The sequence below is a fragment of the Prorops nasuta genome, unplaced genomic scaffold (assembly GCF_024137725.1).
Source record: "Prorops nasuta isolate Cenicafe-Biocafe unplaced genomic scaffold, Cenicafe_Pnas_1.2 PNAS00004, whole genome shotgun sequence".
NCBI lineage: Eukaryota > Metazoa > Arthropoda > Insecta > Hymenoptera > Bethylidae > Prorops > Prorops nasuta.
The window spans coordinates 11425212-11450680 of record NW_027116801.1 but is presented as its reverse complement, the minus strand read 5'-3'; the positions used below and the strand labels follow the sequence as shown (position 1 = coordinate 11450680).

The 25469-nt window shown below is 35.8% G+C and overlaps 3 protein-coding genes across 12 annotated transcripts in view; 1 reads left to right on the top strand and 2 right to left on the bottom strand.

The window, feature by feature from the left end:
* The window catches only part of dlg1 (discs large 1), a 331205-nt gene that overhangs the window by 68561 nt on the left and 237175 nt on the right, over window positions 1–25469 (top strand). The gene's annotated exons all lie outside the window — the stretch shown is intronic.
* Window positions 6673–8754, bottom strand: LOC136772437 (very long chain fatty acid elongase 4-like). Its single transcript, XM_066725426.1, has 4 exons — window positions 8310–8754; window positions 7928–8199; window positions 7534–7836; window positions 6673–7148 (listed from the first exon to the last, which is right to left on the bottom strand). Exons 1-4 carry the CDS (start codon window positions 8353–8355, stop codon window positions 6939–6941), a joined length of 831 nt encoding a protein of 276 aa, XP_066581523.1. The 5' UTR covers window positions 8356–8754; the 3' UTR covers window positions 6673–6938.
* On the bottom strand, window positions 10144–13734 carry LOC136772438 (very long chain fatty acid elongase AAEL008004-like). The gene is made up of 4 exons (XM_066725427.1): window positions 13516–13734; window positions 12146–12417; window positions 11397–11699; window positions 10144–10479 (listed from the first exon to the last, which is right to left on the bottom strand). The coding sequence occupies exons 1-4, from the start codon at window positions 13559–13561 to the stop codon at window positions 10312–10314; spliced, it is 789 nt and encodes a 262-aa protein (XP_066581524.1). The 5' UTR covers window positions 13562–13734; the 3' UTR covers window positions 10144–10311.

The window sequence follows — 25469 nt, the reverse complement described above, 5'->3', positions numbered from 1 at the left end:
GGTTAATTAAGGTATCCTGATATTGCGTTGAATGATTTTTGTCTGTTGAGATTTAGCAGTGATAACGTGCTTCTTGGAACGTGTTAACTATACGTGTACTTGATTCCTATTGTTATATGTAGCAGTGTAAGAAATTCATTTCTGAATAACAATTTATATAAAGAAGACAAAGTCATGAAAACCCTTCAGAGAAATTTACCACAATTACCATCCATCGCCATAATTATAAACCAAATCGGACCAATGACCGGTCAGGACACTATATATATATAAGAGTTTCCTGCGAACCTTGACAAATTTTCTAACGGTAACATAAATGCCAGGAAAACTTATAAGACAGTTTTAAGGACCGTATAGGGAATACAGTCTGATAAAATTTATGGTGAATAAGTCAGCTTATATGTTTCTTCAAGAAAATTCTAATTAGGAGTGAAAGCTTCATTCAACGTATTACATTATAAGTTAATATCTTTGTTATAGACTTAGGAATACTCGAAATGCATGCTTAAAATACAAATTTTATCAATAATCTTTTCTTTTCATAATTCAATGTTATTTTATTTTCTTTGGAATAGAAAATAGTATCCTTGTATTGCATATATATTCTTAAAGCTTATCTCAATTTTTTCCAAATATTTCTATTAGTGTGTCATGCAAACATAAGATATATTTAAATGTTTAGACGTAAACAATTTTCAATTGCAAATATTTCATAAATAACGTCTAATCACGCATGATACTTTAATCAAACATTTTGAAAAGCACTGGAAAGCAATATTTTACAAGAATAAATAATAAAAAATATTTCCAACATGATTTGGACATTTGCAAACCAAATATTTGGTCCCTTAAATGTTTTACGTTTTTCCAAGTCTCTAACGAGATAGCATTAACTTGTAACACCCTGTATAGTTTATGTATATAGTATACCGCGAAAGCTATTTGCGAGAACAATTAAGACCGTTCAGAGTCTACCTAAAGAAGTTTATCTGAAGTATAAATCGTATCGTGGTCATTACCTAGCTTAAGAAAGGCCATTGTCTGCAGGCTTTCAGAGCGCTTATTAATTCCCAGACTTGCATAGTTCTCCCTTATAATAAAGACCTAGTGGTTCCTAAAACTAGGTAAATTTATCCTTCAAACACCTTGTAGCCTCTAACCTCGCAGATACATCAAAACAGCCTGCTTTATACATACATATATATATATATATACATACACATGGTACATTCTACTTTCTTATTATTATTATTGTAACACTACACCATAAGGAGACAAATTCTCTCTGGCAGTTATCCTTGGAGTACGATTAAATATGATTAAGGAGGATAGTACTACTGTTTAAACTCAACTAATTCTCCAGGACTCGTGGATGATTCGTAACAAGAAAACGAAGAAACTCTCTGAAACTGGATATACAGTTGGAGAAGCTAGAATTGTAAGTTGGATGGGAAATTTTGAGGAAAACACTTGGAAAGAAGCGGATAAGCTCTTGGTTATACGTATAGTCCAGGTTGAAGGATCCAGATATTATATATACATATACATATACAGTTTGGAGTTTGAGCGGTGGAAGACTCGAGGGACGAGTTTAAAGATCAGTCGATAGGATTATATCTAGTCGGATGAGGAACGCACGTAAGATGCGTGCATACCTATATCTGTATGTTCCATAGGAATGATTTCGCCCAACCCGTATACACCTATGCTCGAAACTTTACGATACGGTCGGTAATTCCAGTGGCTGCATGGGAACCCACCGAACGTAACTGCGCGCTGCTACTACCGCTGGAGAACCGGAAGTACCGGAAGAGATCCAATACTCCAGCTCTTCTTCCGCGTTGACCATTTTGCCATCCAGCTACATCCACTGCATCCCATCCAAACTCGTCGAATTTCGCGGCAAGAAAGGAAAGTAATAAACTGATACTGCTGTTGGATTACGAGAGCGAAAAAACAAACCGGATGCTGCGGCATACCAAAAGTTAAGCGGACATTGCTGGATCTGATTAAAACTCTCTCGCTCGGGTGCAGGTACAGGGTGGGATGAAAATGATGCGAAAAAATTTGTCCTTTTCTCTCCACTTGAGTCTCGCTATGGCCACTTTTACGTCGCTCGCTATATATATACTTTTCCAAGTGAATGTTCGATATACTATATATATATATATAGCTGTACGTTAGTATTTTTTTTAATTACGCGAATGAAAAAGGGAAGAAACGGTTGGTATTTTTTTAATACTGCAATTTTCTATGGGTGGTCCCAATCAATATAATGTGGATGCAGGTATACAAAGCTGAAATTTGTGAATTGTGACAAATTCTTATTAATCTAAATATCAGGGCAAGTAAATTCTTAGGTTTTGTTCACTGAACTCGCTCGGGTGCAGATTCAGGGTGGGATGAAAATGATGCGAAAAAATTTGTCCTCTTCTCTCCATTTCAGTCTCTGTATGGCCACTTTTACATTGCTCGCTATATATATACTTTCGCAGGTGTATTTTCGATATACTATATATATAGCTGTACTCTAGTATTTTTTTTAATTACGCGAATGAGAAAGGGAAGAAACGGTTGGTATTTTTTGAGTGCTACAATTTTCTGTGGGTGGTCCGAATCGATATAATGTCGCTGCAGGTACACAAAACTGAAATCTTCATTGTGAAAAATTCCTATTAATCTAAATATCAGAGCAAGTAAATTCTTAGGTTTTATTCACCACACTTAACGCACCAACAATTTCCCTTGGAGCTGCAGTAGTTCGTTATTACGCAATAGCTGCATCGTCAATGCAACATTCTCTTTAAATCGAGAACTCTCGTAATGCTAGAAAGAAGTGTAGTAGCACGGATTGCTTGGCTAGAAATATGCAAAAACACGAATATAAATCGAACGTGACTTATATTCGATTCATTTTTTAGCGTGTGTGTGTGTGTGCGGACGCGGGCGTTCATGTTAGAGGAGAGGCATGGGACTGACTTCCCCTTTTATCGTTTCGTTCGGTTTCCCTGACAGTACGGCAGAACTGGAAAGATGCATGCGTTGCATTACAAGGAGCAATATTTCTGAGTTTGTTGCTTTCCGGCTCCGGACTACTAAGACGGCTCGCAATTTTCAACTATTTTTTTTCAAAACGTCCTGCATTATCCTTCGCGAGCCAGAGTGGAAGTATCGCAATTTATCTCTCTGCACCAGCATAAATCTCGATTCGACCCGTTGTCCCGTTTTCGAGTGTCGACGAAGAACTCGCGTGATTGTAGCGATCGATACGTGCGAGGATGAAAATCAATCTTTCTCTCAGAACTCGATTGGATTTCTCAAGCTAACTATATATAAATATATATATATATATATATCTAGTTCTTTCCATTATCAAAGCTAAATGTAAATTGGATTATGACGATTAGCATAATTAAATTCCATATATCATTTGTGCTTTCGGGTTAAGGTAAGCTCAGAGCTCAAAGAGCAAACTTCTCTTTGCTAAACAACTGCTAAGGTCGGGTCACTTCTTGAATAAATCTAAATACGCTCGAGGCCAGCTAAATGTACACCATAATGATACAGCTGATACCATTCATACTTTAATTGTCTCCCATTGGAGCAATCTTTTCGCTCCACTGCAAAGGTTGGTGCAATTTTAAGCTATATATATATATATGGTAGAGAGAGAGAGAGAGAAGGAAGAGGAGCATGCAGTCACTTACAAAGCCACCAGCTAGTGCTCTTCCAGGTGTCAGATCAGCCCGATAGATCACGTCCTTGAGGAAGAGAGAATCGAGCAAACGAGGAGTAAAGTCACTGTACTTTCCTCGATCGATACGATACTGCCAGCTAGGCCAACTTAAGATTTATATTGTGTATCCCCTTCTTTAATTCCAAGCTACGATTGTGTCATTGCAAAAGTCAATTATTCATACTCGCATCGCATCTCGTAACTTATAAAATTTCAAAATTGCTATTTGCAATTTACTGTTGCTATTTGATGCTTAAATTATTTTTAAAGCAAACTAAATAATAATTGAGTTTGTGTAATTATCTGTTCGTGCGAAGCTATCATTGAATATTGCAAAAATCAGCCATTATATATTTTTAGAGCATGCACACACCTGTGGAAATTGTAAAATTTCTTCATTTGTTTCTTGAAATTGTTAGTTAAAATTGAATGCAGGAGCAAAGATAAAATAATTTTTATATTTATCCTTTAATTCGTAAGAAGCTGCCATTGCAGGCTGCAAAATTACCATTTCCATTAGAACAATCTCTTTGAAACCTGTAAAACTGCTTAATATACTTTATAGAATAGTGAGTATTTAAAATTTGTATTATTCAAAGCAGGAAAAGGATAATAATGTTGCTGAATGATCATGCAGGACATATTTCAGAGCAGCGAGAGTGAAAGATAAATGAATGCGGAAGGTTCCAGGCTCTTATAAGCCATTTTGCTTTATAGCGCGCTCTGGATGACATATTATTTACGAGTACGGCTTGGCGATAAGTTAGGATCGTATTATGGGGAGTTTCGCTAAACTCCTAATAAAACACGAAGCATCCACTTATTGCAGTGGATTGAGCTCGTCACTTTACGCCAGGGAAAATCACCGATATACTGCAATAAGTTTCAGATTGAATACTTTTCGAATTTATCTTTTCCCCTGGTACCTTGCACCTGCTGCTCAGCAGTCTTCAAATGCACATCTACGCACACACGTGCAACTAACGCGTGTTAATAACCTTTTCAACAGTTTTATTCGCATATCTTTCGGAGTTTAATTAGATTGTTCAGGCATTGGCACACTTATCGCACTTGAACGAATCTCTTTGAAGCTTTTTAATCACAAAGTATATTTTGCTAAAAAGCCCCCCCCCCCCCCCTTTCAAGCAATGTTTTGCGTGTATACACATTGCAGCGAGTGTTAGTAATTCACACGGCTGACCTATTTCGCGGGGGCAAAAAGAGTTGCAATTTCAACGAGGTCAAAGAGCAGGTTTCATGGAGATTAAAAGGTGCTGTGCGCATGAAAGCCCCGCCTAAAAAAGATCGTCACCATCGAACATGACGTAGTATAACCGCAGATACCGACCTTTCATACGAGCAAGAAGAAAAGTAAAAGCTTTCTTTTAATCCAACGTGTTTAGCTCCGGCTCGTATCGGAGATTACTCGCTTTCGAACGTACGACCTTGCGCGTCACTTGTAATTCTCCCCATTGGTCTCTTTCCCATTTTTTTTTCTTTTTTCTTACTTTACTTCTGTCTAGACCGCCCGACGTTACTCCTAATCTTCAAGAGAGACCTTTCCCTTGTACCAGACTCCACAACGGTGGTAACTTTGCTTATTCTTGATGAACTTTGACCTTTCTTTGAAAATTAATATCAATTATAAGCATACCTGCTCTCTCGCTCCATTCAGCATTTTTTTAAACTTGCAAAATAAAGTTAAGAGCCCTGCGATCCTTGTGTTAAGCCGAATAATCTTTCTGCTTCATGTATAATGTACAGTGTGGTTTTTTGGTTCGAATCCTCAAAGATGTGGAATTTTCGGACCGTTAAATATGAATCCGTTGGACGGCTTGCAACATTCAAAGGGTGGTACCAACCAATATGGCGGATGAAAATAACAAAATCATTTCGATTCTTTGAAAAATGCTACTGGGGGGTGTACTGGATGCGAATACAACTATATACTGTTGAATTCTGGAAATATATTCTCGTAGCAAGGTTTGAAAGTATAATTCGGAAGATTTTGATATTTTCGTTCGCTATATTGGATTCGTCAATTTGAATTTTGAACATTTCATTGAGATTTACAGTCAGTGACACAAAAAATTCTTATATGGACGTTTTTAATAAAAACTTTTAGATTGGTTATTAGCATGATATATACCAAGGAAGGGATGCTGCAAAATTCAAGTTTTAACACTAAAAATACCGAACCAGATAATTTAACTGGTTACAGGATTTTGTTTTTTACATATATACTGATACAAAGCTATGTTGCAATAATTTCTCATTTCTCTTGTCCGAAATAACGTTACGTAGCTATATGCAAAATGAGCCCACCGAAAGGATGATCCTATTTTTTCGTTGAAAATAAAATCTAGCTTATTAAAAGGATTAGAGATTTACCATTGATGGGAGAGAAACGGGGCGCGTGAAACCACAACAAATGGTTCGTATAACGGCACTCGACCAATTCGCGGATGGAACAAATCGGCCAAAACCTACCTAGGTCTCGTTTCCATTTCACAGCTGTGGGAGAGAAAAAAAAAAAGAGTTCTCTTCGTTGAAAAACCACCGATTGTTCACGCGGGAATAATCTAGCTTGAAATCTCCAAAGGGAAGCTGGCATTGGAGATGCCCCTATGATTCATTGTTCCTACAGTAGGATTTCCATTTATGACTAAAATACGTACTAGGCGTCACTTGGGCAGATTCGGAACTATTACTTATTTTTTCCACACGCTAAACAGCTTGCACTACTACATCTCTACTCGATGTTTGATGAAACTTGTTTTATTTTCTGTTTCAGGTGAGTTGCATGAATTGTCGTTACGATTAGTCGAAGGTAAGCAATGTTTCTTCGTTATAAATTAAACAATCAGGACCAAACACACACACACACACACACACACCGATGACTACAAAAAGTTTTTAAATTGATTAAAATAACATTTTGTTTGTTAAAAAAATGTAATTTATTTCATATGCTATACTGTCGATAAATTTCAATGGAGAATTTACTGCGAAATGGGGAATGATGGGAATATCTTTTTAACACATTGACGACATCAAATCACGTGGACCTCACAGTTTCTGGCTTGGAAAATACGTATAATCCTGAAGAGCTGTGAGAGCAATGACATGTATATTTTCGTCGATGTATCAACGATATTTTCTTGTTTTGTCATTGTAGTTGGTGGTTGGAATATTCCAGTGTCTAATTGGCCTTCTTCTTCTTCTGCTGTTGTTGCTGGTTCAGCAGCTTCTTCTTCTCCTCTTCCTCTTTGTAATTCTTCTTGTAGAAATTGTAGAAGAGGAAAAAGTTGATGAGGAGATTGAGGATCATCAGTGGTCCTGCTATTCTTGTCACTGGACAGCTTGGCAAAAGTGATTGTATTCCGTATATCATGAGGACCCAGAATTGAACCTGGACACGAGAGGGAGAGGGAGAGGGAGAGAGAGATAAATTGATCATCGATAACGTACAAAACACGTACGATATACTATAAATTCTGCTTTTTCAACGGTTTAATTGAGTTTGAAATGGATTTTAATAGCGAAGCAAGAAAATATAGGCGCATCTGGTGCGAATATGCAATTTTTGTGCCATTTCTGGTACATTGAATATTTCAGGCATTCTAATTTTTTCCTAAAAGACTGCAACTTTTGACCGTTGAATATTTCATAAGCGCTGTTTGCCAGGTTAAGTTTTCTATGCAGCTTTGCAAGTTTTACAGGACTAAGATTTTTCTTGAAAATCTCAGGGTGGTTGAAGAAGCTGAGGAAGGTTTAGTTGTACAAATACTACTTACCATCTGAATAATGGTGATCATAGGCTTGAAGGGGGCTATAATTTTCTGCACGGTCGGTCCACAGGTTGTCAGATAGTAGTAAGTGTACATGATCACGTGAACCGAGCAATTGACGAGGTTTCCAAAGGTAGTCATACCGCCAGGTACGTATTTCGTTATGAGCCATTGGATCAGTGCGGTTGATACGTGATGGTACAAGTGCAAGAATGAGATCTGACGATTCTTTTTACGTAGCACGAAAATGAATGTTTCAATGTAGTCTATAATTTTCACTATTAGGATCCACCACATGGTCTCTGCTAACTGTAAACAATACATTTTCTCTTTTAAGCAATTTCCTTCCATTCTGGCTACCATCCATTAATTTATTTCTTTCCCAGCTGAGAAGACTTACTTTCACAGGGCCACCCTCTGTTGCATAATTAATTGGCTCGCATCCAAGTGAGATGGTTGTAAACCAGCCAGCATCGATAAAAGATTTAACAAAATATGCATTTGCCACAATTTGAAAGATATTGTACAGTTTGATGAAGGTTTTTAGATTGTACGGTTTCCTGTCTTTCATGAAATTAGGCCCACATTTTAATACAAAATATAAATAGGAAACACTAAAGAGTGGCATTATATAGGGAGATCCTATAAGTGGCCAATGATTCGTTCTTGGATCTGCAACAAAATTTTACATTCGACTCGGTTATTGGATGTACATACGATGAAAAGCACGTTGACAATTGGAAAGATATTCATCTTCTTTTTTCCAAGTGTCAGACACTTACCAGCATTCTCAGTCCAATAAAAATGTAAAAATTCTGATAGACCCATGATGAACGTTTCTGAGCTCTCGGGATTTTCTTTCAATTACTTATTTACAAAAGAGAATTGTCGAGTTCCTTCAATATCGCGTATTGGCCGAATTTACTCTCTAGCTGGCATCGAGCCTTTGTAAAGTTGCTAAATTTCGATCTTTGTCACCATTTAAAGAAAAAATCTCGCCGGACAAAAAGTCGGAACGTGATTCCTCGTGTTTTCCGTGTCTTAAACTCTTGGAATAAATGTATATTGTTTTTGGCACTTTTACAAGTTTTCGTGCAAGAAGCCAGCGAGATTGGCCTACTACATTCTTTTAGATAAACACTGAAGAAACAAGTTGCTCCGATGAAACCCCGAGTTTAACTGTATGCTTCTCCTGTTCGTTGTGCGTTTTCAATATCGTCAAATTCACTCCTAGACCACTGCCTCTGTTGCACTGAAATTCATTAACGCTTTCCGATTGGTCGTTGAAAAAAATGCACTTTGCTATTCTAGCTTTTCCATCGGAAAAATAGTGGGACAAGCTAATCATATACGTTTCTGACGTAAAAATTACGTAGAAATGCACGCACTCTTCGTGTGAATTGAGCTTCGAGTACGAAGTGCCATTCAAATTATGCTTCCACTGTACTTTCCTCCTTTAATAAATCAGTTATGCAATAAAGATTTAGCAATGTACCCTCCTAACGGCCTCGTAAATAATTGTTTCAGGCTGGTACATCAATCTCTTATTCATATATATATATATATATATATATATATATATATAAAGGTAATTAAAATTAAGAAGGGAATAAAATTTAGTTGAATTAAAAATTAGCCGTTTTAATTATAGTTATATATTCTTTTGAATTGAAGAAATAATAGCCAGGGCATGTACGCGTGTACGCTGGTCTTTGCCCTTTCGGTCGGAGCATTCCTATATTTTGAGTGCACGTGTATGAATATATGATGAAAGCATTTTATCCAATTAACATAATATCTTTGAGAAAAAAAATATTTATTTCGATCAATAAAGTATTTGTATAATTATATGAAAACACACATTTCTCATTCGATTGAACAAATATTTTTAAAAATAAATAAAACATTATTCGATCCATTAAGTATTATATTAAATTATTATTGAATAACTCTTTTAAATCTATTTCACCAATATTACAACTAAATATTTTTCTATCACTATCAAATATCCTTTCATTAAATTTACAAATCTTTACTGATATCACATTTTCATGTCTTGAATAAATTATTTTGTGATTAGATGAATTATTACTTAACAAATTGAAGCAGCTACATATTCTGACTATTCAACTAAAAATTTTATTACTTTGATCAAATATTTTTTTGTATACATATATAGTAGCACGTATGTAATTCATTCGAATTTCTTAAATTTATTCGAATCATTCAGGATGAACTCAATTTTACTTGATTTGACCAGATTTTTTTCTCAGAATAGAAAAATATACGCGAGTGAAGTTTCAAGAAGAAAAATAATTAGGGACATTTTCTCACAATCTACACATACGTGATATAAACGCATTCTTTTTCCAACTGAATTTTTTATTAAAACCGACGAGTGTCTATCAGATTATTCAAATTAACGTTTAACAAAAATCAATTGACGCTAATGTTAAATAATATTGAAGACAAAAATTTAATTTTCAACAAATCATTAAATATTCTTGAAGTAGAATATAGCGTAATACTTATATCAGCTTATTCGTAATTACATTTTTACAGCAGCAATGAATTCATTAACTGTATTTTGTATAATACATGATAGTTTATATTAAATTACAGCGTACATGTTTTTTTATTAAATATAAAAATTAAGCAGATGTGTATTTGGATGTTTACAATTTGCAATGAGTATAATTAGATCTATAATACAATACCGGATAAGTCCTACCCTGTACATTCAGTACGATAAAAGGAATTCATCATAATCAAAGAATATTTTCATTAATTAGCTTTCTTTTGCGGTTTTCTGTAAGAGGTTTGATAGAAATGGAAAAACAAGCCAAAGTTAATCAACAAGTTTGTAATCATCATGTACGCTGGCGATCTTGGTACGTTGCAGCCTGTTTTGAAAGCTTGAAGCGAGTAAAACATCAAACCCCAGAATTGAATCTGATGAAAAAAAAAAGAATTTCAATAAATAAATAATTTTATAATGATTTTAAGTGATACAATGGCGCTCGTAACTATATAGCATCACCACTTTATTTCGTTTAAACACGTGTAAGCATAAATAATTCGTATGATCATGCAGTTATGAAAAGAGATCCTAGTTTACGAATTTTCTGGGAATATCATTTTTAGTGCAAATAACTAGCCTTGAAAAATTGATAGGTTTTTCAACATAAAGGGAAACGTACGTGCTATCTAAAATTTAAAATATAGGACAGAATGAAGGATTGCTTTGCAAACATTCGCGAATTGACTCCCATAAAAAAATCATATTCAAATATCTTATAGAAACTACTCAGTTTATTCTTGGGTATTTAAAATTTTTCCATCAAAGATTTTTCTTCAAACTATTTAGTTTTCAGTAAATTCGACTGTCACGTGTGACCTGTTACACTAACTTTCTAAAACAAAAGGGAGACAAAAAACAGGTTACCGACTACGTTCTAGGAAAAATAATTAAAATCGCACAAGAACGCTTAAAAAAATTCAGCTCTTCCGCAAATGACAAAAAACGCTATTTTCTGTATTTCATCGCACATTTTCCAGTGCTTTTATAACTGCGAAAAGCTGTATCTTCTAAAATAAACTTTCAATTTTACTGATCCTTTTAAAAACGATCAGTGAACTATCCACTTTAATTATTTTTAATGAAGCATTCTATACAATCATATACTTTTATTATAACCCATTCAACCCTTAAATCATGCAACGCGTTAAAAAAGACTAAAGGGATGTTGCTACAGTTATCAATATTACTGTATAATAACTACAATTTCTCAATTTCACTTTTTAAATTTGAAGAGATATAATTTTATAAATATTATGTTGCTAAGTGACAAAGTAAATGAAATACTTACCATTTGTAAAATAGTTAACAGTCGTTTGTATGGTAGAATAACACTTCGAACATTAGGTCCCAACGTACTCAAATAATAATAAGTATACATTATTACATGAATACTGCAATTAACTAACAAGAAGAAAGTCGACATTCCACCAGGAATATATTTTGTGCACACCCATTGTATCAAAGCAGTCGACACGTGGTGATAAAGATGGAGGGTCGAAACTTGATTATGCTTTTTTCTCAGGATGTAGACAACAGTCTCAATCAAATCTGACAACTTTAGTAGAATTGCCCACCACATTGTTGTCGCAAGCTAGAAATATTATATGTTTTCAAGTTTTTTCATTAGCACTAATAATATTATTATAATTACACTCTATGTAGGTGTGTGTGTTATGGATGGTAAAGGTGCATAGAGGCAGTATAATGGCACTCGTTATGCATACATTTGCTGACTACTAGAACAAGAACTAGTAGCTTGTTGTTAATGAAATATAAACTGTGTATGCTTTATTCGTAAAACGTAAACCTCAGCTTAAATTCAATAAATGAGCAGCAGAAAAAATAAGTTGGTCAACTAATTAGCGATCAAGTTTACAGATTTGCCAATCAGCTATGATCAAAGTGAATACAGCACACTCTAGTACCTCCGACAACTTATATTTTATAACATGCATATCTTGCATTATTCCAACTATGCACTTTTCTTCTAATATAATATAATTCAAATAGGTGTTATCTACAAAGTTGCCCCCTTACCTTGTATGGTCCATAATTTAACGAATAGTCCATAGGCTCGCAGTAAATGGTGATCGTTGTGAACCAACCAGCATCGATAAGACTGTATACGATCCAAGAATTGGCCAATATTTGGAAAATGTTATATAGCTTGATAAATGTTTTCAATGAATACGGTTGCCTATTCTTCATATACTGTGGTCCAATGAAGAAAACGAAAATCAAGTAGACGGCTAAAATAGTCGGTACTGGGAAGATGGATCCTGCGAGTGGCCAATCATTCGTTCGTGGATCTAAGCTCAAACGAAATTTTCCCTTCAATAAGTATAGTTTAAACCAATTGTGTATGTGCGAAGAAGATTGTTCGGGGGTAAGAGGTGAAACAGCGAGTCAAAGATAACAATGTTATAGTGAACAGTGGCGAAAATGCATTAGTCGAAAAGCTTTTGTTTTATGAATTTCAGTTATTTATTATTGCAGAATATTACGTATACGATTAATTTGTTGCAATTTTAAAATAAAAGACAGTAAAGAGTGTTCATGACAGATTTTAGGTCTGGCAATTATTTAAATGTGTTATCAAGGATTGTAAAAAATTTTCAATTTGTGTGTGTGTGTGTGTGTGTGTGAAATGTTCTTTTAGTCAAGATTCTGTCCTAGTGATATCTATATAATTAATAGAAAAGAGTCGCTGGATTATTCGACCAAAAGGATGTTTTGAATGACGAAAGCACGTATACAAAAAACGTATGATATTGTAATGCTCAATTTGTTAATTTAAGGGTTTTCGTGTAGCTAGTTAAAAAAATGCTTTTTTTTATATACAAGAGAAATTTTTATAATGTTAATTCTAAACGACATATTAGTTTATCGAACATTCTTTTTCAAAAAATATGAAAATTAAAAATCTAATTTACAACATAAAGCTACTTAAATTTGTGATTATATACTTCTTTTTTGTTCAGTCACACATATTTTGCAGATGCTTCAATTAACTTTAAACCAATTTATATTCTAAAATATAATGATAAATTTATCGTTTTTTTTTTGCAACGAATAGAAATAATCAGTCGACATTTTTCTTTGATGAGCATAGTATTTTTAAATTTCAGAACAAAATATTCCCTCGATTTTGAGAGAAGTGTCACTTTTAAAATTTGTGTATTTAAAAAAAAAATATATATTTTTCAAAAACACTGAAACACAAACTATATTAAACTGAGCAGTCCAACATAATTTCCCTCATATAAAATTCTATGCAGTATTTTTACGCTTTGAAATGAAATCAATGAATAGCAAAATGTTTTTATGTTCAATATTATAATATATAATATAATGTAGATTGGGTAAATTTCAATTATAGAGTCGATTTTAATTAAGGTTTAACTTACCAGCAATTTGATTCCAATAGTAATCAATCCATTCGGCCAAACCCATTTTCACAAAAATTCAATAATTTAAAAAAATAAATAAAACGTATGAATTTACTGACGAATGACTTATAGCGAAAAATGACGAGTTACAGAGGCTTCGCGTCGGTGTATACGTTCAACTAATCCGATATACACCCGGACCTCGATGTGTTACAAGTTACGTTTTGGACAGGTTAGCACGAAATGCGCCCATTTAACAAAAGTTCGACTGGATTTATGCTTACACAATAAAACTTGAAACGTTGTATTCAGATGATTAACATTAATTACCATTCTTAATTAGGCCAGCTCATTGTACGATATTTAAATGCTCATTACCATTCAATGATTCTAACATCCATAATTAAGGTCATTCTCTTAGTATTTCGAACGTTTGGGATCTCCTTTCTTATTTGAACAATTCTTCAATTTATTTGATTTCCTTTGATTGAAAGCTTCACATTCGTGGGAAAAGTGAGGAATTTCCTAAACTGTGCCCGTGGCGCGTGCGACCTATGCAAACTCTTGGTAACCTCTTTGACAACTTTGCGATAACCTCCTGTCTCTCTCTATTCAGCTTCGGACTTGCGTAAAAAGTAATAGTACCTACCTCGAGTTTGTTTGTCATATAGCATGAAATTATCTCGCTTTGTCACTCATTTACTGTTTACTATTGCTACACGAGTAAAACCAGGTTTTTGTTTATTTAAAAAAAAAATAGAAATAGATTTACGTATATAATTAAATTTAATAATGAAACTTATTATTCGATTGTAAAAAATGGCAATTTTTAATAAAGCCAATTGTATACAAAATTTGTGGGTAGGTTTATATAGTTTATAAAAGATAGATGTGTGCAACCTGACCTTTAATTCTGTTTCTACAACAGTGACATTATTAACAGAAATTTGCCGTTGCTGAACAAAAGGAAAGCATTCGAAAGAAATCCTATAAAAGTATGTATTATTGTGTTGAAATATATGAGATTAATTATAGTAGTCGATTTGGCAAGTTTAAAAAAAGGGAAATTTTTATAAAATTCTTAGGTCAAGCTCTTATTAGAAAAAATGTTTAATATGTAATAATTTTTTTTTATTGGTCTAACTTTTTGATAATTTTGTTCTATTGGCCCAAACATTGCTATGACAATCCTTTGATTTATATATATGTATATATATAGAGTACATAGATCTAAAGAATATAACCTTTAATAAAGCACAAAATTTTATGTAATAACATTTTCGCAAATCCTTTCCTTTTTCAGAAGGTTTCAAGTCCATCACAATTAATGTCGTAGCGTGTATGCTACAAGTGATGTACTATGCGCGAATATGTGGTTTTTCTAGGAAAAAGCTGGAATTTTTAACTTTATTTGAAAAGTATTATTTTTTCAGACTGTCCGACTCCACCGATATTTTATTACACTTGTTCGAATGGCCAGCCGGTGTCACTCGTGAGTATGAGGGGAGGGTGAGAGGGGGTGAGAGAGGGTGAAAGGGTAGTAGAATATTGGGAGCAATAGAATATAAAATTTGCGAGCGAATAGTGGTCATTGATCGGTGGGCTCATATGCACCATTTTTGGGAAGCAGTTTTCTACTATATATACGACAGTCAAATTCATTGCAAAAATTTTCGTCAACGTTGCGCTCTACTCACCTTATTACGCGTTACCCCTTTTTCTCCTCGGTTCACTTACATTGTGCAACGAATGCTCGTGCTTAGTTAGCAATTTTTCAAATAACAACCGTTTCCATGACCTTTACAGTTATTTTTGCAAGTTTTCCGTTTCTCTTACGAAATCATTCGAAATATCGAGGAGCTATAGTCTTCACCGATGATGTCACAAGTCAGATAACAGCTCGACCAGAACAGGATCACTAGAATCGGGTGTAGCAGTGCGTTTGTGTGCGTGTATATATGTAGTTTAGTCTCGTTATAACGATTGTTCCCCTAAACTTTGCAGCAATTTTGCACATTGTTCGTTTTTGTTAAAAAATCATTAGAAGCATGCAAGTCTCTAGTAATGATGGCAGCCAGAAATAAGGAAGTATAGTAATTAACCAAAACATAATTATTGTAATTTATCGTGTAGCTGTGCATTTGTATAGCATGTATATATATAAAACACTCCTGGTATGACGACCGTTCCCTTGAACTTTGAAGCTAAATTCGCGACGTTTTTATTTAGCTTACGAAATCATTGGAAATACCGAGGAGTCTCATTAGTGATGTAAAAAATCAGAATAGAGCAATCAAAACACGATCATTGTAGGATTTCGTGTTGCTTCGTGCTATAATGGGGGTGGGGGAAAGGTCATTTATATAGGATCCTGTTCAACGGGCTCCAAAATAAAAAGGAAAATCTACACACAAGTTTCAACTTTTATATCTATAATATTTGAAGTGGAAAGAAATCGCAAAAATTGGCAGGTGTCAGTTGTTACCTTTGGCATATCTATTTTCAATAAAATAATTATGAAACAAACCTCAAAAGTCAACATGAAAATTTTAGCACTCTTCTAGTACAAAATTTTCCAAATAATTTCTAAAAACAATCGCTACCCAATCATGCCACATCTGAATTATGAAAAATGTATTATTGAATAAAAATAATTATTACATATATAATAAGTCAAAAAAGTATTTATACAGCTTCTTTTGTTATTAAAAATCAATAAATAATGCGTGAAATTAATTGTAAAAAAAGTGATTTCAGAGCGACCATTTTATTAATTGATGCGTTTCAATGTCCATCAAAACAATTTTTCTTTTGTGAATATTGCAGGATTAAAAAAATTGTAATTTTTCAAAATGAAAAAAAATGTTTAAAAAAACATTAAGATGTACGTTTTTTAGAGGACAATTTCCTGATTGATTTCCGAAAAGTTTCATTAAAATCGGTTACAAATTGTAGGAGATACAGTATTCCAAAGCTGCCGAAAAACAGTCATTTTCGCGGATTTTCATGAAAATGACTGTTTTTCGGCAGCTTTGGAATACTGTATCTCCTACAATTTATAACCGATTTTAATGAAACTTTTAGGAAAATACTCATAAAATTGTCCTCCAAAAATCATACATCTTAATGTTTTGTTAAATTTGTTTTTTCATTTTGAAAAATGACCATTATTTTAATTCTGTAATATTCAAAAAAGAAAAATATTTTTGAAGAACATTGAAACGCATCAATTAGTAAAATGGTCGCTCTAAAATCACTTTTTTTACTATTAATTTCACGTATTATTAATGTACTTTTATTAACAAAAAAAGGTCGTACAAAAACTTTTTTGACCCACTGTATATATATAATAATTGGAAAATAAAATAACTAAATTCATTATTTATAAGAGTTTTCCTTACACAATAACCATGCAAGTCTAATACAATTTTGCACTAAACATTTCTAACCTAACAAAAAAAGTATATCTAAGAAATGGCTTGAAGAAAGTTTTCGAGAGTACGACTAAAAATGAACTAATTAGTAATTATAATTGAAATCCAGAAGGTATATTCGATAACAAGATATAGTGAAACAAAAGCTATTCGATTAGAGTCTCTTGAGAGTTTTCCGTGAAAAAATTAATTACACCAAGAGTAAAGAAGAAAAGTATAACAAATAAAGATTCGCAAATCCCCAAACGTTACTCACCAGTATTGTAATCTACCAGTCTTCACCAAAATTGCTTCAATGATTTCATATTCGTCTGCTTTCAATTTCTCCAACGTCAATGGTTCTAATGCAGCACCTTGCACAAATTATAATACTCGTGCAGACACGTGCTGCTATGGTACGACAGCCAGATATAAGCCAGACAGCTAAACTTATACAGTGAGCAGTATCAGCACACACACAAGATCCCTATTTCCCTCTCGTGGGACAGTTTGTCTGCCTAATTTGCTTACCCCTCTACTGGCCCAATTTTTTTTCCTCAATCGTCAGGTGTCCCTGTCGTGTTTATCTCTTATTGGATATTCGTTATTGTGACGCAGGTCATTCATGGACCAATATTTTAATATTTCGTACGATCCATTTGGTCTAGTATATAAATTTATATTTATTAAAATATATGTCAGCGAGTAATTATTAATAATTATTTCAAAAAATATTAATGTCAAACTATGCCAATTTGGCCTAGGGGCTGAATATTCAAAAGTGTTTTCGAGCGCTCGACGATGCGGTTAGGGGAGGGGGGTCGTCCAGTAATTCCTTTCACGCGAAGCCTCCTGGAGATTTTCATGCGTCACGATCAATTTCCAAGCGACTTCGGTGACTTTGATGCTTTTCAAATAACTCTTCGTTATCGTTGGAGATTTCAAGCGACGATATCTGCTTCCTGTTTGATGAAAATTCTGATTCTAGCAATTAGATATCTTGAATTTTCTTACTCTTTTATATATAGGAAAATGATGATAATAATAACAAAATTTTTTTAAGCGATTTGAATGATTTCTGATGATGTCGATATCAATTATTTTCTCTTTTCCCTCATCTTTTCCTCCACCATCGTCGACTCGAATTTTCGGAAGAAATAATAATTACAAATAAAATAGGATATTTAAGACAATTGAATTCGGTCGTGACTGTCGATCTAACGATCTCCGAATGCAGGAAGGATAGGAGAATTCTCAGCAATAACTCATTTTGTGACATATGAACCGTCACAGGTTACGTAACAATGTAACCCTGTTCTGATTGCTGTCGTCTGATTTCTGGCATCACTCGTCTCTACAGTAATTTATACAGATTCCAAAGATCACAGGAGCGCCGGCAGCAAACACGCGACCTTACAGACACCAATTAGTCGGATTTGGAAAGATTGCGTGTTTTTCGTTCTGCCTGCAAAATCATTGCAATTGTTCAAAATGTTATGCATGCAGCTGTATGTTTTTAGTGCCTATATATAAATCCCTTCTAGCTGCTGCACAGTTTGCGATTTCTGAGCTCACTAGTCTCCGTAGAAATTAATACGGATTTCAATGATCACAGGAAGACTGTATGCACCTCGGTAAAGAATTAGCAACTTGAGAAGACTCTAATTAGTCGGATTTGGAAAGCTTTTGCTGTTTCTCGTTTCGCTTACAAAATCATTGAGAATATTCGAAGCCCTCGTATATACAGCTTTACATTTTTAATACATATATATTAGGGTGGCCATAAAAAAAGAAAATTTTTTCCGGTGCTTTTATTTTATTAAGAATTATGAAAAAATAGGAATCGAATTTTTTTAGATTTTTTTGAAGCCGTTAAATGGTGCCGATATCGTTTTTAAAGTTAAAAATCCGATGTTCTTCCACTTTTTCGAGGTTAGATGTAAACCAAAATTCCAATAAGCTTTTAATTTGTCAAAAATTATGAAAAAAAGAGATCCTCGAATTTTTAGTATTTTTTGAAGCCGTTAAATTGTGCTAATATCGATTTTAAAATTAAAAATTTAGATTTATTGAAAACGATTTAACGAAATTATAAATTAATATTGTGCTTTGAAAAGTCCTTTAGTTAAATTACAAGAAATTGTAATAAAAAAAACATTAATCCAGCACAATATTAATTTATGATTTTGTTAAATCGTTTTCAATAAATCTAAATTTTTAATTTTAAAAACGATATCGGCACCATTTAACGGCTTCAAAAAAATCTAAAAAAATTGGATTCCTATTTTTCTATCATTCTTAACAAAACAAAAGCACCGGAAAAAATTTTCTTTTTTTATGGCCACCCTAATATATATATATATATATATATATAATGCCTCATCCTTATTGTCACTAACATCACTGATCTTCGCAGTAATTCTCGCATTAAAGACTCGAATGTTCGGTTGCGCACATGTAGCATTAAATGAACGAAGAATTTAACGATGAAAATTAGTCGGATTTGGAAAGATCCGAGCTGTCGACGCTCGACAGCTTATGCCATGCCACTCTGGATAAATTGATTTGGGGAAAACGTTTATAGTTTGAAATTGGGACGTCGCGGGGCGTCTTAATTACGAGTTTGGCCGAAATTGGTTAAACGTCGAGGATCGAGCCGATCGAGCTTCACCTATTTCGTTCTTCTAATGCCAGCCTAAGCGGAAAAAACGGGTTATGCGCTAGATTGAATTTCGTTCGGAGACCCAACAGCCTGTGATCCACCCCCCCCCCCCCTCCACCATCCCCTACTAGCTGTTTCGTAGAAGAAAACATTTTCAAGCAGTAATCCTTTCCTCCTCGCCAATCCCAGGATCTCTCTCGTGTCATCTTAACCTATCAAGTTCCAAAAAGACTTTCAATATTGCATCCCATCCTGGATTATCCTATACCCAACATTATCCTTCTATATAACGCCATCTTATCACTCGATCTCTCAAACATATTCAGAATTTTTCTATAGAATTTTCTGTTTGGAAAGAATTTTTCCAACTCGATCTCCCCGCTGCTCCTTTAATTACCCCATCTGCATATTTACATTTTAATTGGCACGAGTACCGAAACACGTACATACGGTACACAAGCGCACGCGGTTCATCGTTTAAAACTATACGGGCTACCCACCAGTCCATGCACATTTCCAGCTTCTTTATTCGATTATCTATAATATTGTTCGAGTGTTTTCCATATTGTTGAGTAGAAGCATGAAAAAACCATTCTCGAGCATCCGCGTGAATAAAGTGACAATCGTCCGTGGATCAGCTTCCCCCCTCGATGTATCCACACACAAATATACAATATGAAAAATGTTCATAACACTGTGTACATATAACTGTACCAAAGAGTGTCGAACTGCTAAAAATTCCATGAAATCTGACCAAATTTCCAGAAAAAAAAAAAAAACCGTAGGTATTCGATCGCATTAACGAAGAGGTGATTGGAACACAAAGTTGAACAATAATTAAATCGAAGGTTATTGGAAACGCCTGTATAGTTTTGCACGGTGAAAAGTGGAGGATTATTAGGATAGAGGGAATATTATCGAGGGGTGGTGATTGATTCGGGTAGAGAGAAAGAAAGTAAACATATCCGTTGGGAAGGGTGGAAATTGGGGTTTTTCGAAGACGGTGTGTGTGTGTGTGTGAGTGTGTGTGTGGGGGGGGGGGGGGGTGGCGCGAGGCGAGGCGACGCGTCGCGAGCGAGGCGTTTGCGCGGCGGGGTCGCGTCGGTGCGATAACAGGCGGGTGGGCGAGCGGGGGTGGGAGCAGCAACGAGAGCAGGGAGGCAGAGGCAAGGCAGTCAGTGGTTCAGTGGCTCGCCGCGCGCCACAACGACCACCGACCCCGACGGACCGGGTCCTCCTCGTCTCTCTCTTCGGCCTCTCCTCTCGATCGAAACTCACCCCGGACCGGAGTGGAACGGAGCGGACCCCACCGGATCCCCCATCCCGCTCCATCCCTCCACATCCTCCTCTGCCCAGTAGTGACGTTTCTGTATGCTTCTCGAAGAAACCACCAGCGAAGCTGCAGCGGAGAACACGTGAAATTCCTCAGCATCCACCGGCGACCCCCTCCCCGGGATACTCCTGCGCGAACATTTCGAAAAATCCCTCGATTTATGAATTTCGACGCTCGCACGTTGGAGAGAGGAAGAGGGAGCGAGGGAATATGTAATGGGCTAGGAATTTCGAGGTAGCATCTGTTCGAGCGAGTGTTGGCAAAGTGAAAATTTTCGTCCAGAGTGATGAGTTTAGGTTGGCCACACAGGACGATGGTTCCGCATTGAATTTCGCTGTCGGTTCAAACGTGTTTCGTGATTGCCGTGCGCAGTCAAACTGTATGTACATAAGCACGGAGTTGGCGCTCGTTAAACGAGCCGGTCGATCGACCGAGAGGTCGTCGATAATGGGAAAAATGTTGAGAAACGACGTTAGCGTCGTCATGACGCGGCAATGCGTTTCGGACGACAGGATCGGTGCAAAGTGATTGGGACTCGCACTGTGGGGGAGGAAGTGTCCTCGAGAGCCTCTGTATACATATATTTATATGTGTGTGTACGTGTGTGTGCATGTGTGTGTGTGTGTGGGTGCATGTGGGTTGCTCTCCTCCAGGCTTTAGCCTCGTCGTTTCAAGGAAGATATTAGGATCGAGTCGAAGAACCACCCTCTGTATATCGATAATCGGCCACAGCACGATTCTTGCATAGCTGTGGATGTAAAATGTAAAGTTGGAGTGGTGCTTCGGTCGTGGAAGAAAAGTTGAAAAATTATTCAGTGTCAGGAAATTATCTCGTGGAAGTGAGCGACGTAAGGAATTTCAGTGTGATTGGCAAATTGCTGTTGGTGTGTGAGAAAAATATATCGATAGGTGTGTGCAAAGTTCTGGAGAGAAAGAGCAACGTCCAGGAAGGGTCACTCGAGCATATTCTCGGACTTGGCGCGTGATGAGCAGAGAGGTTGCCTCGCGGTGACCATGCCAGTGGTGGATATTCATTTTCCATCTGGAAATTGTTCGAAAGAAACTCGCGCCGAGTGGGGCTGAGATATTTAACAATCGCGAAAGGTCTGCATGGGAAATTCGACCTAGCGACAACGGTGGATCGCTATTTCGCCGGCGACCATATTCATCCTCGAAGGTAACGTCCCTGTTAGCGTCGCTTTAATTGCGAACTCTTCGACCGACAACGTGCACCACGTATGCGGAGCCAATTTCGATTTTTTCTATAGGCATTTTCAAATTATATATGTATATATATACACCGTGTACCTGCTGGCAATCGTATCGCCCCCATTGAGCATAGGCACGAATTTAATTGATCGCTTTCGAGGAGGAATCTCCTGGGAATGTCCTAGGAATGTCCCTGGAACGTCCGCGGAATGTTCCTGCAGGAAAGATTGGAAATAAGGTCGGATTCGGCCGAAAAACCGATTCGATCGTGAGTTCGTAGCTGTGTGATTATCAATCGAGGGGAGAGAAAGAAATTTGCAAGTGTGCGCGAATGAAAAATGATTCGATCGAGCGAGCGAAGCGCGAACATTGATTTTTTTCTCAACGCCAGTTCCTTCTTTATCTGAACACTCCAGACCGTAAACAAGAAATAAGCGTAAAATAGTGTTGAGAGCTTTTTGAGGTCGCGCGACTACTTTAACTTTTTTGTTCGCTTCGCAATTTTTGCTTCATTTTTTGTTGTAAGAAATTTCCAATATCGTTGAACGATTTTGTTCCAGTGAACTTAATGGTACGATAACCCCCTAACGGCTTTTACGGGCAATTCTCGGAAGAACGATCAGCCGAATAAATCGCGTTGCTTGTGCTTGATAAAAAAACAACGAAAATAGGAGGAAGCAAAGAAAAAATTGCTGGAAAAAGATAACGACGTGCGTTAGCATATGCATAAGAGCTTGGCACATTGATGCTTGATAATTCGTATACGAGTGAGAAATGAACATCTGGTGTGTGTACGAAATATATTTATATACTATAGTTCCTCTGTTCTTCTGCTGTGAATCTTTCACTTAATAAAGTGAAAACCACTAAATTTCCACAAAATTATTACCTTTCATATATCTTGTGGGATGCATACACACACACATATATATATACCGGGTTTCCAGGCTGAAGTTGCCAACCCTAAAGCTTTTAATAGAGGAGGATTCGAGATTTAAAAAGAAAAAAACTTTATAAATTATTTACTCTCAACTTTTATTTTTAAAAAATGTTAAACATTAAAATTCTTTGATTCGAGGGTTATTTCCATTGGGGTAACGATCCAGTGATTGAGTTCTATCCCTTCGGTGCGTTGATAGAAAAGACGTATGTATTTTCTACTAAACGAACGAACAAAATTTAGCGTTCATAGAAATGTTTATTAGTATAATCAATCTTGTTATGCAAAATCCAACTGGCAATCAGATTTATATAGAGTCAACAAACATTCGTTTATCATTCCATTTATTAATCAAGGACGCCATTTATTCAATATATAAATAAGCTTAATATAAATACTCTGCAATGATATTTCTTATTCCTATATATACTAATGTATTTATTGAATCAAAGTGAAAAGATATTCGTAAATTTATAAATGGCGTACGTAAATACGCGTCAGTGATAAATATAAAATAATTATAATAATTCTTGTTTATGTATTCAATTTTTTTGATGAAAATAACATATTTATGTAAAATATTAATTGATTCTGGATCTCAATCAATTTTATAGCATCAATCAACGCAATTTGTTTATATACTCTATATATACGTGACTTTATTATATTAATTAAACACTAAATATTAACAAACTAGTAACTATTTGTAATATTGATAAACTTATTTCTTGTTAAAGTAGAATGTTCATGACGGTCTATAATAAAACCTAATGAATAAATATCAGGAAGAATATTTTTTTGAAGCACAAATGGCACTCTTAAAATTCCTTTCCCCCATTCGGATATTTCCAACCGGTGTGCCTTCGGACCAAATATCCTGGAAATTATGGTATGGATCAACCTTTTTTTTAGTTGATAAACTAATTCATTTGTATATATACATTGGAAGCTGTACGCGATGCATCGCGATGGTAATGGTAAATTTACTGGCGAATTTTTCAGTGTTTTACTTCCCTACTTTGCCCTTGCTACCCCTTTTTGTCCTCCTCCTCCTCTTCTTCTCTTTTTTCCTTTTCTTGTCCAGATTCCGGGAAGTTTTTTTTCCAGTCGTTAATCACGCTTGCATGATCCCATGTGCGGACTACTTGGAAACTTTCGCGAGTCCCAGTGTGTGATTGATGATCCCACGTACCAATTACACGACACTATTCAAAATTGGTCTGAGTTTCATATTCGGATCCGACATTACGGCTGAAATTTACCCATTCAATTGTCTATCACCAACGAGTTTTCATCATCATCATCATCATCATCATCATCGGCTCGTAAAATGGAATCCTCCCTATTTTACATGTGTTTATGGGACCTCTGAATTTGGCATTCTTTCATAATTTACGAATCGATCGATAACAATTTACGATCAACGATAACAGGTTTAATTGAAATACCGAGGGTCAAAGGTCACACCGGGCACTCAGACTTTTGCTTAAACCATAATAAGTTAAATTAAACGTCACTGTATTCCATATACACCACTCTCCTACATATACATATAAGTAGAAATATAGGATTCTCGAAGAACGCCACGAAGGAATTAAAAAAACTTCCATTTTTCTACTTTGCATACATCTAAATAAGTTTTGATTAACAAGGAAGATTTTGAGAATTGGAAAAGTTTGCTTCGCCAAAAGGTATTCGTTTTACAGTCGATGTAACGCAGGGCTGAAAGCACACTTCAACTTTGGCCATGCATTGGAAAAGTGGTAATGGACACGAAAGCGACGTTCCGGTGCTGCTGGCATTTCAATAAACTTTCTCGAAAGAGTACGTTCACCGTCAATTTGCACTTGACGCATAATCGAAACAGATGTACCCTCGTCCTTATACTGATTTTTCTTCCGATCTAAAATAATCAAACAACGTTCTCCAATGCGAAGGTGCGAAAAATCAGCGACGCGACTAAATTATTGGATTCTCCCATTAACGTTAAAGCAGAAACTGCACATATACATATACGCATATATAGTTATCATAATTTCGTTTTGGATCGAATCCTCCTCGTGTATTTGGATCGCGTAGGTTTGAAAAGCACGTCTTGTTTGTTCCATGGATAATAATTGACAGCGCGCGCAAGAGGGGGGAGGTGGGGGGGGGGGGGGGTAGAACCACGTTGGAAGGAGATCTGCTTATACCCCCCCCCCCCTCCCCCCATGCCTGCGTGTACTGTATGCTTGGAACTAATTACATTCAACGGTCGAACGCAGAAGCCGAGCAATTCAGTCGATATTCGCGAATATGCAAATCGAGCCGTTCGTTGCCCGTTCTGTTTCTCTATCCGCAAACGTGCCGCTTTGTTCCGCAAGATCGCCGATCAAGGTGTGCCACCACGTTCCTTGATTAATCGCTCAGCTCGCT

What these genes read in the sequence shown, in the direction of transcription:
- LOC136772437 (XM_066725426.1), bottom strand. Translation starts at nt 8,355, where the DNA reads ATGGGTCTATCAGAATTTTTACATTTTTATTGGACTGAGAATGCTG. An exon ending in TTATTGGACTGAGAATGCTG is followed by an intron (nt 8,200 to 8,309) that starts GTAAGTGTCTGA and finishes ATTTTGTTGCAG; the next exon opens with ATCCAAGAACGAATCATTGG. An exon ending in TGATCACCATTATTCAGATG is followed by an intron (nt 7,149 to 7,533) that starts GTAAGTAGTATT and finishes TCTCGTGTCCAG; the next exon opens with GTTCAATTCTGGGTCCTCAT.
- LOC136772438 (XM_066725427.1), bottom strand. Translation starts at nt 13,561, where the DNA reads ATGGGTTTGGCCGAATGGATTGATTACTATTGGAATCAAATTGCTG. An exon ending in CTATTGGAATCAAATTGCTG is followed by an intron (nt 12,418 to 13,515) that starts GTAAGTTAAACC and finishes GTTTGAGCTTAG; the next exon opens with ATCCACGAACGAATGATTGG. An exon ending in TGTTAACTATTTTACAAATG is followed by an intron (nt 10,480 to 11,396) that starts GTAAGTATTTCA and finishes TTTTTTCATCAG; the next exon opens with ATTCAATTCTGGGGTTTGAT.